Genomic DNA, 17,407 nt, shown 5'->3' with positions numbered 1-17,407 from the left:
TACAAAAGGAGCATCACAATCAGCAGCTCTCCTCACCGTACAAGGCGCTCCGCGTTATCTGCCCACCCATGGCCTCGTGACGGTCCGCTTCCTTTTGTCTACTCGGATGCTCGCGCGCAGCACCGCAGCGCTCGTGACATGACTGCACGCTCAGGTACCGCCGCTTTTGCTCCGAACAGAGCCGAACCTGCTGGGAGAATCACACCTCCGTGTTCCCAGCGCGCAGCCGTGAGGGCGGCTCCGCCTCCTCATTCATTTATATAGTGAAAGGTGGAGACTCGAGCCGCGCGCCTTGAACGCTCTCACTGCCGCGAGGAGGAGACACAAAGAGCGCGTGGATTTACTCCTTTTGCCGCCCCCAAACGAACCGAGAACACGACATTTTAGCATTTCAAATGAAACACAGAGAGAGTCTAGTCTGGGGGAAATATCTCAAATTCTTTCCCCACAGCCCCCGCCCCTCTGGCTGTGGTGGACATACTGGGTGACACCCCCCACCACAGAAGAAAGGGGCTTCTGACTTGAGCTGTCACCACATATCTGGGATGATCTCACTCTCATGCACCGACTTACTTATCTTTAGGCCTGGGGGGCAGCCATAAAGAGAGCAGAGGAGGGACAATTTAAAAAGAAAACAAAATTAAATCTGCAACCATCATCGTGTTTGGGGTGTCGTATCCCTCTGAGCCTCTAAAATGCTTAAACAATCATGCTATCAACACATCAGTTCATCCATCCATCTTTGATCTTTTTGATGCGTCTTATGCATTTTACGACGAATGCTCTTCTTGACACTAACCTCTGCATTTTCCGGTCTGGGCTTGGGACAGGCACTAGCAAGACACTGGTTTGTGCCCTGTTAAGGCTACATTTATCTTTTTGTTTTCTTTTATGTCCATTTGTCCATCTGTCTGTGAGTCCATCAATATTTTGTCTTTCATTTAATTTTAATGTATATTTTGTGTGTTTTATTTTTGTTTGTCTTGTTTTTTTTTCTTTTCTTTAAATGTTTGTCTCTAGTTAATTGCGGATTTTTGCAAGCCATCATATTTGGGGGAGCAGTCATGGCATTTAGGGGGCCACTCCCCATGTGTTTGTCACAACAACAGGTGACAGGGTTACATGAATGGACTTCTGGTTTTGCCCAAATTCAAACATCCACGGGGTTATTGATTTTAATGGTTTATGGGGAGGCCAAAGGGGTTCGCCTTAAAGAAATGAAGGTTAACTTTAACTTTCTGGTGTTAATCCTATCATTAGTGCAAGGACTAAAAAAAGACTGACCGGCCAGCTGCTGCCAGATTGTCTGCCCTGCTTGGTATAGCACAAATGACTGACCTAGATAACCTTGTTTCACTGTCACTGTTTTCTAAACAAGTTCATCCTGAGCCCAGGAATCTCTTGTCAACTCCATCTCAAAACCTCTGGAGCCAAGATAAGTCATGATTACTTGCACCATTGACCCCTGTCCTTAGGCACCATTTTTTAGAATATTTCCTTTTTGAAGCTTAGAAACTTCCACTTTAAGGGAGGGAAAACAGCATTTGAGCATAGAGGTGTGAAGTGACATGCAGCAGGGTTTCCAGAAATAGGTGTTTAGAAGATCCAAAGCTCCAAAGGGTCATCCTAAAGTCTGTGTAAAATCTAAATATCTGAGAGGTGCATGTCAGGCTTTGACCATAAATAAACCCAACAACTGTTTAAATCATGACCCACATGTTGAGCGTCTTAGAGAAGATCCTTCTAAAGAATTTCAGCTATGAACCCAACAAACGTGAGAAACAAGTCTGTACTTGTATGACTCGAACTTAAAATGAAAATGCATCCATCCGTCCGTCCGTCCATCCGTCTGTCCGTCCGTCCATCCATCAAACTGTTCTAACCAACCGGCTCTTCTTAATGTGGAGAAGCTGCATCTCAAATTGGTTATCTTAGTTTATGACAGCTTTTCCACTCTGATGTGAAAAGCCTGTTTAGTTAAAGAGAAGAGTCTGCAACACTTTTTAGGGGAATGCCTTCAATTTTATAAATGTAGAAAAAAAACTCTCATCATCAAAAAGCATAAAAGAAAAAACAGGCTGAAGTACTTGTTTGTTATCTTCTCTCGTGAGTCATTACCATTAACAACTCATTGTTGTTCAATGACAAAGACCTACGAAGGTCAACAAGAAATAGACAAAATTAAGTAGAGGATTAATGATGACCTGGGTGCGTAATGAGGACTGTCATTGGGCAGATTTAGCTTAGATAATGTTCCCAAACTCTGCCAATTGTCTTTTAAATTTTGGGGCAGTGCTCCAGACTGTGGAGTTAAAGTGTTCAGGATTTGGATGAAGACTTTTCCATTCTTAGAGCTGTATAGGTGTAATCACAATTACATCAAATGGTAGAGGTGTATACTTATATACTACCTTCTTAGAAGGCCCAAAGGGCTTTACAATCACAGTCCCATTCACCCATGCACACATATTCACTCCTCACTGCCTTACACTGGTGCCAATGTAAAACCACCAGGAGCAACATGGTGTTCGTGGTCTTGCTCAAGGACACAAGAGGTCGACTACTCTAACCCTGCAGCATAGGGTGCAACAGACATTATCATTACATGAATGAATGAAATTAAAGCAGTTGGATGTTTTTTAGGGGTTCAATAAAGTTTGTCAATGGTCTGCTTCTATCTACAGTGTTTTTCTCCTACACCACCTGTTTCTGTCCTCATGTTTAAATGACAAAAATGCTGTTGTTTGATGAGTGCAGAACCTCTGAGCTGAACAGAAACCAGACTGAAATTCTTGATGTTAAGGATAATCCAAACAATCAGTTGAACCACAGGCTTAATCACTTCTGTATATACATTTGCTTGTTCTGAGGCTTTTACATGTTTTACAGTTTGTTCCATGTGAGCCTTTAAGCAGGAGTCTTAATTATGTTGATTTTATGCTACGTTTTCTGTTTATAGAGTCTGCGCTTCACTGATTCCTTTCACTTGTCCTTGTCTGCTCTGGATATTGTTCCTGTTTTTTTCTTCAATTTCAATAAAATAATAGAGGATAAGATTTATAGCCAGTTATTAGAAAAAACAGGGATGGTAACCATGTGATGGCACACTGAGGACAGAAACGGAATGAACATGTAAAGCATTAACAAAATGCAGCACGTACGTTGTGGATGGTCTTTAGGTGGATATGAAGAGGGTTTAAGGAGGAAGCATCAGCTTGCCCCCGTCATGTAACCGTACAGAGGAAAAGCCTGAAGAAAAGAGCACTTCCTTGACGTGCTTCACTTTGGTGCTGCACACGAATGCATCGTTGGGACATCCTTCCTTTGTACAGTACCTTTGACTTCCTGTTTTAATAATACCATAACCTTTGAAGAAGAAAGCCAGTTATGGCCTGCAGTCCTCTTCAGTTTGACTGAGGTGCATTCTAGAGTCTGTACATAAAGTGACATTATGTAACTTACTTTTCAGCTGCAGTCAGAGGTGATAAGAGTCTTCCTGCTCACACACAGTCCTTCTGACAGCAATACATGAAATGTTTACACATTTCACATTTACACATGTTTATACATTTTATGTTAACAAAGGATTCTTTCACATCATCAGGAGAGCTTTTAAAAATAAAGTTAAAGAAATCTCAGGTGTGAACAAACCCAACTGGGAGGCGCTACGCCTACTTGGCTGGATCTGACTTCACCAGTACATCCAAATATGGAACAAGAAATCAAAACACGTCTCCCTTAAAAATATATAACTAATTGAGTTACGCTTTTGTTTTATCATAACGATAGTTAAAATATGGTTTTAAACCCGCAATCATACTAAAACAGCAGTAAAGTCAATTATGACTCAGATTACAGACTTTGTGAAACTAAGAGGTCAGTAGAGTGTTTATTTCCCATCTTGATTCTCCTTATCTCATCCTATCAAGCTAGTTCAACAGTCTAGTTCTTTGAACCCAGTTTTATTCTCCACAGGGTTCCTTTCCATTATTGTCACAAGCAAGATGTCCAATTTACAAAATAGCAAAAAGACAACCCAATAAATCATAAAGTTGACTTATTTTTAGGGTTCTAAAAACTAGGTATGGCTGAATGTATCTGCGCTGATGATAACTGTCACTGTGTTTATTGGATCTTGTGTCTGGCCATGTTATTTTGATGGATTGGTGGATTTCCTCGAGGGCGCCCCTGCCTCACAACACCTAAATGAGTTAATTAGGGCTATTAACTGTTAGATACACAGAGTTAACAACAGAGATTTGACTTAATAGAAACTTTGACTTAGAACTCTTTTCCAAGCTGAGCTGGATGCCAACTCTGACAGGAGTTTTTGTACAAAATGTTTGTGTCTTAGAACAATGTGTATTAAAATACGGTCATATGCAATCTTCATTCTAAGTGTACAAATGTCACACTTAGGTTATTAATACCATCACATTACATGATTAGCTGTTACGCTGGCTATAGGACAAGCATACAGGAGTCAAAGGAATGTTCTACATAACCATAATTTGATTTGAAAAGGGGTGCAGGCTGGATTAAATTTGAACAACAAACTGCATTTGCCCCTTCAGACTGGACATTGGAAAATGTTTCCTTATTGTCTACTGATTTGAACCCACAAACTACCAGTCTCGCAGCAGACCAGCCACCACTTGGTTACACAGCTGGTTTATTAAGGTCTTTATTGGAGGCACGTGTTTGGAGGTGAACTAGTATTGTTCTTTGGGACACTTTTGCTCCTCCTCCATTTGGAAAGCAAGTGCCTCCCATCTATTCTCTGCAGTCAAGATAGACTGTTGAGAAAAGAAACTCCCAACATGTCCCGAATGCCCGGTTTTCTCAATTTGAGTGTCCCCCTGGGAGGTAAATGGGGTCAATGCAGTTTATTTGACGACCGACTGGATTACAGCAAAAGTTATTCAGAAAGATGTATGAATGCTTCTTTCCAGAGGTGGATGATTGCTAAGCTTAGAGGTGATTAACTTTTGATGTTATATCTGATCTGGATCCAGGAATTATTTATGCAGCTTTTGGGGAGGAATGCACTCCTGTTGCCTTTCATTGTTGAGGCAACACTGGTCGTATAAAGCGGGGAACGGATGGCCTTCGGCGAGCGTAAGAGGCACAACGGTGGTGAATGATAAGCCAATCTTCTCTTACGCACAATGCCCGCAGTCCTGAGTAACTTAAACTCAAACAGAAGTTTACTGATGGGGGCTGAATGAGGCCTGCCGCTGCTTTCTAAAGGTTTGTATGGGAGTGAAATAGGATCTGCAAGCAGATGCAGGGTGGCAGAGGACAGAGGGGGGTCCTCTGTTCTTGGCATTGTCTGTTAAGGTGATTTGGTATGAGTATGCAGTGTCAGGAGCTCCATCTGGAGCCATTAGAAATATGAGAAACACTGCAAGCTCTAACATGGTCAGGCTGGTTGGGGGTGAATATTTAGTGACTTTTGCAGGAAAATTAATGAACAAAGCTGTAAGATAGAGAAGTTTTTACAACTATAATGATGCCCTTTTATCATAAATTTAGCATTTTCCAAAACTTTGCCTTTTCTGTTGAAGACACACTCACAGCTGTGTTGAAGATAACTACACTTTTAGTTCTTAGCGAAGGTGAAAGTGAGTTTAAGGGCAAAGGACGTCTGTTGTTACATAGTACCTTTCATCAGAGCATGAGCAGAAGTGAGGAGGTGATAATTAAATCTGTCACTCTGCTTTAATATCTCTGCTCGGCCTCAAGCTGAATTGTTGTGAAGAAATGTCTTATTGTCTTTTCTGCTGAGGAACAGAAATGTTGTTTCATCCAGAAACACTGACTCAAAAATGTACAGGTGAGGAGAGATGCTCTCAGCAGTGATAGTCACAGGATTACATACTCAATAAAGCCTGTAATATAATACAATATGAATGTTCTGGAAGAATTTTGTCTTGGTATTTAAAGAAGATAACCCAAACCCTAAAAACATTGATGTGGTACTAAACGATAAAATCTGACCATCCAGCAGATGTTTAACACAGATAAAAACAGAACTGATGAGAGCAGATTTTGGAGGAAAACCTGATCACATCTACTTAAGATGATGCAAATGTCTATATAGAATCCAGCAACTAGATAACAGCGTTGTAGATTAGGCTCTCAGCTGTCCACCGCACAAGAGGTTGATTGCTCGGCATCTCTGCAGCATTCAAATTCCTCATCAAGCTTCATGTCTTTCAGTGTCCTAGTTGTCTTTTATTCTGCTATGGACTCTGCTATGGAACTACCACAAGTCTCTAAGGGCCAGTTTATATTTCATAGCAATTTGTAATGGCTCTGATCGCATCAAAAGGGAATCGCCCCAATCGCTGCGAGATGTGACACACGTTGATGACATAATTCCCAATTTGATTGTAGTCATTGTTGCTCCTGACTCTACCTTCTCTTCTTTCTCCTTGGTGTCTCTAGCCCCCCCCCCCCCCCCCCCCCACCGTTGGTTTGGAAGTTCTATCCCTCTTGAGATCAACCACAGACAAAATTAATACTTTTCTTTTTTCACAAACTGGTTTATTTTCCTTTGGCTTCTCCAGTACTAAACTTAACAAGCAGCCAGAAAGCCCTTGCATAGGGGCATAGAATCACTGGTCCAATAATCTCTGAGTGACATCTACCTCCTTGGCCAAAGAAGCCAAAATTCCACAGACTGAGAAATTTGCTCTTTTCAATTCAGTTTATAATCAATATGTCAAACCCCCCCCCCCCACACACACACACACACACACACACTCACACACTCACAAACTTAATGGTGGATCCAGCACATTTCCAAAACGAAGCAATGTAAACTTTAGATTTTTTTTATTCTTCGATGGATTGGACGATGGAATAGATGTAGACTACAGACACTAAAAATGGAAAAAAGAAGATGGTGGAAACTCAACTCTGACCAGCAAATACCTCAGTGCAGCTGCATCCTCATGTAGCGTTTTTACCTTTCTCAGGTTCTATAGGGAGCCTTTGGCAGACAGTGTACATGGGTTCCATGTTGTCATCAATTATCCAAAGGAGTGAATATAAATAAACCCCTCCAATGATCAACTGGGTAGGTCCACTGAGGTGTGTTATTGACTTTTTGGGGAACAGTTTTGTGTGCAGAAGAACAGATGCTGCTTGAGGTCACAAATTTGAGACGTGTTCTCTGAGGGACTGAAGTGTGTCTGTATGAGGAAGTTGGTTCTGTTGGACTGAGGCGGGATTCCTGACCTGACATATTTATGGAAGTCAGGACGTCCAGCTCACAGGATTATGATCGCCATCCACAGCAGAAAATGTATTCAAAGCTATGGAAAAAGCTGTTATGATCATTTCCTTTGTAGCAGTGGGGCGCGCTGATCCTTTCCCAGCCATAAGTGACTGAAAACACAAGTATTTTATGAGCCAACATGTTTGCTGTGCCTCTGCTTTCTCAGACATGTGGTTGTAATTCCTCCACCAACAGATCACCAAAACTCTTAAACTGCAATTCTGATCATGATGGCTGTTTATTGTTCTTTACATTAGATTTATATCAGACAGCTGCAGCGAGAGGAAACAGATTAATCTGCTTGGAGGTTTTTTTTCTGGCGCCATCCAACAGTGGCCCTGCTGGTTTTGTGGTTTGTGGAGCAGGTTCTGTGTGAATCAGCAGCTCGTCCTTCTGGGCATTGACTGATTCATAGCATTCTTGGCCAATAAAAAGCTTTAGTATCCTGATTGGCTCTAACTTTATCTTTCCTACTTTCCTAACTTTATCTTTCCTCTCATCTATCAAATTTACATCCTGCCCTGGGCTTTGCTGTGGCTTTTTACAAAGTTCCTCAAGGAGCTGAGCTGGGCTGAGATAAAATTTGGCGGAAGGATTGTTTTTGAAGGTTTTGTCTCCAATACTATGAGACATCTCCAAGTAGAATGGAAATGAGTGTTATTAAGGCTTTAGAATCTTTTAATTAGACGCAGGAGATACCTCTACAGTCAGCACTATTGCCTTATTCTGACCTACAGGAGTTAATCGGATAGTGTTTATGGAAGTTATGATGCTCCCTGTTTTAAAGAAAACTCAACAAGATCACCTTTGTCCTCAAATTAGATTTGAAACAAATACCATTTTAAATTTAAACTCAGTTCTAATGACCTAAAACTAATAATTCAGAGTCCTTAGAGTTATCTGGAACGTTTTTTGAACACATCAGTTAACATGAACTTACTCCCACTCCAATTATATTTTATCCATTTTGTGTTATTTTAATTGTGATCATGCATTATGCAGTTGTTTTTTTTGCCAAAATAAAATAAAAAACCTGGGTCTTTTTCGGCAGAGTGGCAGTTGCTCTTTAAAACTTCACCTCTGAGTTGGAGGGGAGTAAGCCTTCCCTCATTTCCCATCATGCCTTTGTTTACACTTTCTCCTGCTAGCTTAAACACTCCGAACGTAACATTACCCAATATTGGAGCTATCAAGCTGTACAGTTTTGAGCCAGAAGCCAGCTCTGATGAGGAAAACAAAGACTTACATGGATCTAGTCGTCTGCAGGGAGTTTGTGGCTCGCCAACTGTACTTTGTACACAACAACTACAAGCTCTTTCAAACTGTATTTTTTCGTCTGCTCCTGATTCACAATGATTTGATCTTAAAATCACTACAAACACCACTTTGGGTCTTTAAAATTTGTGATTTTAATTTCTGCAGTCTCTTTTTCTGTCCTGTTTTAGTGGTACATTTCTGACATCAAACAGCTGTTTCCTCGCAATTTGATGATAGATTTGGCCTTTGCCATCTCTGGCTCCATGCAGGGAACCCAAAAGGTCAAAAAGAGACACATTTTTTTTTTTAGTTTGACCTGAAACAACCGGCAACAAAGCCTCTGAGAAAAGGCATACTTAACACATGGATTAACACTGATTTGTGGATTCATATTTGGTATCATTACCGCAGCTTAATGATGGTACCTGTGGGAGGAAATTACGGCATGAACTCTGACAGAGACTTCAGTTCTTTGTGCCCATCTCACCTTTAGACAAGAAGTTCTGGAATAATCTGAGGCACATATGGATTTTATAGGAACATCTTTATACAAAAAGAGCTAAAACGTACAGATAATAACTTTTTGTATTTATTTGTACCTATTCATTTAAATGTATCTTTTGAAATGACTGTTTGCAATAACTTATTTCAAACGATTCTTTTATTCATCCATGTTTGAGGCAAATGAACTCAAGTAAAGAAGATGAATGAAAACTATGTTAGACTACCGGGAACACTGCAGATAGCCCCGCCCCCTGCCTGACTTCCTCTTCTTCCCATCCTTTCTTTCCCACAGCCATCAATCTCTTCACTCCACCATAAACCCCCTGTAAATAGGCCGTGGTCACACTCCTGGTGGCAGATGGGAAAGGCCTGATGAGAAGTCTCCAAATAAATATGTAATCCCTTCATCACGTGGAGCAAAGCCCAGCGCTCAGATTATCCCATCACATCCACAGCAGAGCAGTAGGTGGGACCCCCCTGGTTTATGACATTAGTTTGAAGCGGTGCACGTGAATGGAAGATTTGATAGCAAAAAAATGATTTAGTTTGAGTTAACAGACAGAAGAAGTGGAAGACTGAAGCCCTTGCTGTTGGGTCTCACTCCCAAAACACTTGAAATAATTTGGTTTTGATTCACAAGTTCACTCTTTGATTCAAAAGAACTTCCTGACCCCCTCCCATCATCTACACCGTCTAGAGCAGGGGAGGGCAATTCTGGTCCTTGAGGGTCAGTGGTCCTGCAGGTTTTTGCCATTTCTTTGCTTTAACACAACCATGACAAACATGACTGTGTCATCAACAGAGTTGTGCAGACCTTGGTGATGTGGGGATGATGATTGTTAATTAGAATCATGTGTGTTGAAACAGGGAAACATCTAAAACCTGCAGGACACCGGCCCTTGGGGACAGACCCCCGTTCTAGAGGGACCACTGAGAGCCTGCTTACGAGCTGCATCTCCATCTGGTCGGGGGGCTGCAGGGCCTCTTAGTGGAAGTTTCTGCAAAGAGCGTTGATGGCAGAAGATCCTCGAAATTCTGCTGATTATCCACATCTGATCCCACCCACCCCAATCATGGACAGAAATCTGGAAGAAGGTTCTGGAACTTCAGCAGAACAACCAGAATCAGAAACAGGGAAATCAGACTGCTCAATCCCAATCTATAAAACTGACACCTATTAAAGATGAATATAAATCAGACGTGCCTAAAACTTTAATGCAGACTGTATAGTTGGATTAAGTCTAAATATATATGGTTTATGCATGAATATATTATCTTTGCACAGTCACTCTACAGAAATTTCTGTCACTCATGGACCCAAGCAAAGTCATTCTGTTACATAAATTAATGCTGTGTTTTGTAAAACTGTTTTTGTGCAAAACAAAAAGATTCAACTGCCCCCCCATATTTCCAGTTTATTTATCAACCAGATGGGTGACGGGAAGTTGGGGTGGGCTTGCTTCACGCCAACAGTCCCCGCCCACAACTTAGAGGCAACTACTCTGCTCTGCAATAACTATGTCCTAGAAAGTGACCCAGGTTTTTTGATTTTGGCTAAAAACGTCAAAATTAGAAATCAAAAACCACTGGGAAAAGTTTGACCAAATATCAAAAGATGGTCAGAGCGGGACTTTACGATACAGAGCAATATTTTTGCTGTTCTCTCAAAAAGTTTAATGTCATCCACTTCTCAGCCTCTACAGTATACAGCCGTTGCTAACAGGGCTTATCTAAGCCTGAAGAGTTCCTTCCTTGCTTTATGTAAGGATGACACGTTGTCTGACTGATGAGATCACAGAGGCTGTCTGGCTGCTGCTTAGTGTTTACTCAGCCCAGAGGCTGCATTACATTTGAGCCCAGGGAGCTCCGAGTGTCCGCCTCACCTCTCACGAACATCCTCAACACCTCCTGAAAAAAGAAACGCAAACCAACCGGAGGCTGGCAGCTGAGGTCTGCGGCATAAACCCGACCAGAACCAACTTCAAATGTTTTCTGAATCCTTTTTCACGAACACTGGAGGTGTTCTATGACTCCACTCTGCTGTGCAGGCTCTGAAATATGATTTGGCGTCCTCTAATAATAAAAATAATAAAAAAATAGGGAAATAATTGTACTTAATGATCCTTCCCAGGAAAACAAGAGCACTTACTGCTGATGAGGATTTGTCCTCAGTTGTTCTGACTGAAAGTTTCCCATCATCCAACTCTGTACAGCATTCACAAAACACAAAAGTCATCAAGTAACTAGGCTGGCAAACCAGTTAAGGTCTCATTTCCTCTTAATTTGAGGATCAGGTTCTGTTCAGCGTTTAAAAAGATGTTGAACTTTTTTTTAATCAGGTAGACACTTTGAAATGTAGATTTTGTTCTATAAGTGACCCTAAAAGTCCTTTAATCAGACACGCACAATCAGCTCACAGGCATTACACAGCTTCCCTCACAAGCCATTAATAAAAACAATTACAAGTGACAGAAATGCTCCATGGTGTCCAGCAGGTATGACGATCTCCAGCTGAGTGTCCTTCAGAGTGCAGATGCTTATCAAGAAATGATAAGAAAACAAGAGAAGGTTTTCAGTCGGGAGTTTGGGTGGGGATGAACCCACTGCCCACATCTGTGGGACAGATCGAGTTTACTGCTTTGAGAGATCAACGAGGAGAGCGGCGAAACAAGACGGGAGACAAAGTGATCAGGTACCGAAAGCGCAGCTGTGACCCGGACAAATACCAGACTGCCGAGGCTGCAGGAAGTTTAATCAATATGAGGAGTGAGTTCTGATACTTTGAGATTTGCTGTGTAGGAAAAGAGACGGGTTCAAGGCTGGGGAGTAATCGCTGGAACGGTTCTGCTTTTCTTTAAGGGCATCGCAGTGGCTTGATTAAGGGGTGGAGCTACAGGAGAAAAGATTGAGAAAACTTTGAGATAAACAAGGTAACATCTGCTCTGAAGTTTGGACATAAATAAAAAAAACGCATTATTTATTTTAGGTCAATAAAAGTCCATTTGTGCACAAACATGGAAACGAAGTTCTGAAAAATCAATTAAAACAGGGTGAAAAATATTTTGAAGTAGTCTTTAAAGACTCACTGATCATCTTCTGATCTAATTCGAAAGTGATCCCAGTGGTCTTTTAATTATGAATATGCCATTTTTACCCAAAATATGAAAAAACTGAGTTGTTTGTTTAAGACATAGTTACTGCAGAGCGGCAGTTGTGCATTAGAAATGCACCTCTGAGTTTTGGGCGGGCCGTTGGAACCCCGCCCCCTTTTACCCTACTCGTTGCCAACATCTCTCTATTTAAACTGAGCAGGGAGCTTGTGGCCCGCCAAGCGTAGATTCCACATGACAAAAAAGCTTTTTTCAAAGGACATTTCTAATCTGCTCATTATTCACAATGATGTCAATACAAAAATACTCAGAAATACAATTTTCGTCCATCATCAGAAAACTGCCAAACAAACATGTAAAAAATACCAAGAACACAATCCTCATCGCAGTGGGTCTTTAAGATACTTTTAAGACACTAAAGCTTCAGAAATATGTTTGAAAAAAGTATTTTTGATCTTGATTCTTTGTTTTTTTTTTACTTTTATACCCACTTTAATGACTAAATTTAAATACTATTGCAGTCTCAGGTTTTTGATGAGTCCATTTCAAAACCATTAAAATTTTTCACTTTTTCAAACCTTTTTTTTGTTTTTTGTCAAAACCTGGAGAGTTTTCAGAATGTAATCAAGTCGTTTTTTTACTCTAATTTTCCAAAAATTGATTTATGCATGGTTAAGGATAAGAAAAAGATTTTTTTTAAACTTGATAAAAAAACAAACAAAAACTTCTGGTTAAGTTGAGACACTGAAACAACATTATCCCTAAAAAACATTGATGGTTGGGTTCTTAGTGGAGTTCAAAAGAAAATTTTTAGTTTTTCTAAACAGTTTAAATTAAATGATGGATGAGTTCAGGAAAAGGTCTGAATTCTGACAACTAAATTTATAGATAAGCACAGAAACCATCAGATGTTGGTTCTAAGGTTGCTCATTCCTCAGTTGTATTAAAGGACAGACATAAGTGGTTTAGTTTAAATACATTTTAGGTCACAATCATTTGTCGAAGTATATGTTTATAGGCATAAAATCTGCATTGAAATGACTGCTTCTTTGAGGCACTTTGAAGCACTTCTTAAGTTTTGGGAAACTCTTTGTTGGTTTTATTAACCAAAACGGTTATTTTATGTACAGAAAAGTGGCGGTTTTCATTAAATATAAAGTTAACTTCACAGCAGACACAAACATTTATTCAATTTTAAATCTTTCAACCAAAGAGAATTTTATGAACTTTTTCATTTTATAGTCGAGATCAAAATTTCCTCAAAAGGGGGCGTGGCTTCTAATTATCAGCTGTAAATCACTGATTATGTTCCAACAGTTGTCGGGTGGGTTTGTCTTTCAAATGTATTTTTTTTTAAATAGGAGGTGTTTAAATGACTTCATATCTGAGCAAGAACGGCGATGGGGGCAGAGCTAAAAATTTGGCTACAAAGACTACAAACCAAACCAACAGATCATGTGACCACAGAATACAGAGAACTAAGAGAATCAAAACAGAACTCGCCTCATTTGTGGTAAAACCTCTTCATCTGATCAACAACCCCCCCCCCTCCCCCCACACACTCATAAATACACACTGTGTGACCTGTAATGAGTTTTCTGAGTCAGCGTTTATTCATTTGAAAACAGATCAGGTTTGCGGGGGGATAATATTTTTGGATTCGTATAAGCATTCAGAGTAACAGAGAACCCCCACCCATCCAACCCCACCCTTTCGGCGCCCAGCAGCCGTCAGTGACGTCCTTCCCCTGAGATCAGCTATCATCTCCCGCTGATAACGCGCCCTGGAAACCATCACCATGGGAACTGTTGCACACATTATGGGTGGTCGCCAAGGCAACCTGGCTGGATCCTGTCCCCCACCCCCTCGCCCGCCTGACTCACTGCTTCTGAGCCAGCATTCCTATTCGCTTAAAGGATGAAAAACTGTCCAGAAATTGATGACACTCGAGTTCAAAAAGTCCCCCCCCCAATCCACATCCAACATTAGGGTCATAATTCGAGGCGATGGGAAAGGGAGGGGGCAGACTGCACACGCACAAGAAACAAAACATGACTCAGACTCATCATAACCTGAGGTCAAAGAACCCAAAATACAGATGCAAGACATGAAACAGGAAAACATCTGCATCCTGAAGTTCCTGCTGTTCCCCGAGACAAGCAGAAGAGACGTTGGGCTGTTCTGCGTTCCAAAGGGTTAATCACTTTAAAAGACATCTATGCATTGACTAGATGCTCAGCTCCATGCTCTCAGAAGAAATCCAGTTTGGTTAATTAAAGGTTGCTGAGAGGAGAGAGGCTTAACTAGGGCAAACGCTGACAGATAAAGAGCTGAGAAAAACAGAAATCACACAAACAAAATAAAAATCCTGTTACATCCAACAGTTCAGGATCTATTCTCCAAAATGTGTCCAGAAGGAAGCCTCTGAAAACCGTTCAGTGTTGTCCTACAGTCAAAAACTGAAAACAAGAAACCGCTTGCCAACATGTCTGCCTAAGTTTGAAGCTTACAATAAAAATCACAAATCCAGAGATCTTCCTGTCAGATCACGTGGTTCAAGGATGTCTCCCAACATGAATCAAAACTGATGTTCCTGTTGCTAAAAAATGATCTTATATACAAAGAAAAGACTTCAAGAAAAAAGTAGCCATTTTAAATGACTGCTCAAGAAGAAACAAAGACATGAAATACTCACTAAAGTATTGTTTAGGATCAAAGTATAATAGAGATGAAAGAAGGGGGTGTGGTTTAGATTGTAAGGTGACCAGCAAATCCAAAACTCTTTATCAGCCCTATAGTGGGTGTGTTTGCTAGGAGAGAGATTTCCTGCACATTCTACCAAAAGCGTTCTTATGTCTGTTGTACATTCGGGCTGTCTTTCATTGATGGTTCATTGTGTAACAAGCCCCCCTAAAGGTTACCCAGTGAACTAATACAGTTGCAGAAAAATGTAATCGAAAGGAAATCAAAGTTAAAAGTTAAAGGTCGATTTCACACCAGACTTGGTTCAAATGGAAGTGGAATCCTGACTTCAACTTTAGATTTCTCTAAACATGGAAGCATATCAAACAGCTGGGAACGTTCCTACAGCAGGTCACTAAGGGGCGATAGTTCCATAAAGGTTTGATCCGGCCATAAAAAACAAAATAAACCCACCGGCTAATCCTTCATTGTACTAAATTCTTTGGTGCCTGTTCCTCCCACTGAAAATAAGAGAACTAGACTGAACCAGTGTGACTTCTGGCTCCATCAAGATGAAATACAATCAGTCGCCATTTTTTCGCGATACGAACACCGTTATATTGGAGCCAGACAATGTCAGTCAGTAAGCACTGATTGGTCCAAGTCTGACAGTCAACATTACTATGGCAGCCAATCAGGAGTAAGCTTGCTCGAAGTTGACCTCTACCAATTGAAAGTGGGCTCTGGAGAATCTGTCAATCAAAAGTTTTAAACCTTTGTCATGAAATCACATACTTTTACTGAGGCATCTGATTGGTCAGTTTATAACTCCAATAACCTGTGCTACAGAAAAAAATATATCACGGAAAAAAAATTAGGATTAGCAAGAAAATGTTAAAAACGGGTGGTGGAGCAAGAATAATTATTATTATAAAATTATTATTATAAATAGAATGACTGGGTAAAAGCTGTTTATTTCTCTATAGAAGTCTATGGGATTTTGGCTTCTTGGAGCCAGCACGCACTTACTGTTTGGAACGCCAAGGGGGAGGAGCCACTCAATCCAGGTCTCTTATACAGTCAATGGTTCATCCTCATTTAAACCAAATGTTTTGGTGACTGTTCTGGTGAGCGTTCACACTTATCAAATGAAGCAGACTGTCTACAGAAGTGTATTTCACAGCAGATCAAACCTGCCAGGCGTCTGTTTTCTAACTTTTATCCCTCTGTGACGTCATATCCAAAATGTATCTCCAAATGCAAAATAACAAACATAAACAACAGTCGTGTTTTTCACATGAAGGGAAAAGACAGATAGGGCTCTCTGTTAGAGAACTTGTGTTTCTGGTTCGATCTAGAACTCTAGAAAGGTTTAGTGTTGAACTTGATGTTTTACCAAACTTTCTTCCCCCATGGAGCACCGCGGTGGCGTGCTGCAGGCGCGAGCCGGGAGCTGTTCTTCAGCACCACGGGCTCAGTCCCGCAGCAGCAGCGGCGCTTTCCTCGAACATCCCGGAGCGTTTCTGGTTTGTCGGACTCACCTTTTTGGGAGTTTCGGAGCCGCTGGAAGCCCGCGTGCTCCCCCCTCTGCAGCCCAGGAACCCCGGTCACGTTGTTACCCATGGACGGTTCCGGTCCGCGCGCCTCGACGAGGACCAAGAAGCGTGAACTCTGCAGCTCACGGATGCCGCTCTTCCCCTCTTCTTCCTCTTCAGGTTACGTCACCAGTCACCAGCCAACCAAAACGGTGCCGATGAGGCACGCGCGCAGGTGAGCTGGACTTCTCAGGGTGACGAAAAGACCCGAACTAGACCGAATAAAGACGTAACTGAAGGGAGGAACATCATGGCTTATAAAAACGCAATACATTACTTAGATCTGTTCATAATATTAATATAAGATTAATACACAAAAAGACTATTAAACGTTACAATGCTATTATTGGAAGTAAGAAATCCGAGAATAAAAGAGTCACTCCTCATTAAGAAAAACTTAGCTGAGAGCAAATAGAAGGAACAGGTCTGCAAAATTCAGATCAGTCTGAAATTAAAGTTTAAAACCATCATAATGAGCTGTTTTTAAATAGGAACTGTCGCCATCTAGTGTGTCAATCATGAATAACAGAAGCAGACCCATTGAGCATGCGCAAAGGGGCAGATTATAACACGAAGGTGAGTATTTTTTGAGACTTCAGTGAATTTCCTCTGCCATCGTCAGTTCTGTTGCTTCCAGGAAACACTTTCCATAAACTCACCACACTGCATTCAGAGAAACTCTACAGCAAAATAAAAATATCCCTGACATGTTTCTGTCTAGAAGAGTCACAAAGTTATTACTCTGGCTTTGGGGCTCCAGAGGCATGCCGTGGGGAACCTGGAAGAGTTATTTCAAGAACCCAACAAGGACTCAGAACTGGGCCAAAAGGCAACACCGCAGGGAAACAAGATGACCATTGACGTGTTCTCCCTACCATGACAAAGGTGGATAAAGGTGGAAAGATTTCATGTAATCCATGGACACCAGTGAAGATCACAAATCATTGAAGAAAAAAAAGTTCCGCGCACTGTCT

The 17,407-nt window shown here is 41.1% G+C and overlaps 1 protein-coding gene across 2 annotated transcripts in view; it reads right to left on the bottom strand.

The window, feature by feature from the left end:
• LOC101166281 (E3 ubiquitin-protein ligase NEURL1) overlaps positions 1-16,609 on the bottom strand; it is a 63,700-nt gene extending 47,091 nt beyond the window's left edge. The window contains exon 1 of one of the 2 annotated variants that reach the window (XM_023954999.1): positions 16,380-16,609. In XM_023954999.1, the coding sequence (XP_023810767.1) occupies positions 16,380-16,461 (82 nt within the window). In that variant the 5' untranslated portion in view covers positions 16,462-16,609. Of the gene's footprint in view, positions 1-36; positions 412-16,379 lie in introns of those variants that run through there. The other variant, XM_023955001.1, reaches the window with a different exon arrangement.
• Between the last annotated feature and the right edge of the window lie 798 nt (positions 16,610-17,407).

This window comes from Oryzias latipes, chromosome 1 (assembly GCF_002234675.1).
Source record: "Oryzias latipes chromosome 1, ASM223467v1".
Classification (NCBI taxonomy): domain Eukaryota; kingdom Metazoa; phylum Chordata; class Actinopteri; order Beloniformes; family Adrianichthyidae; genus Oryzias; species Oryzias latipes.
The sequence above is the reverse complement of the archived record's forward strand: the minus strand, read 5'-3'. Positions and strand labels throughout refer to the sequence as shown.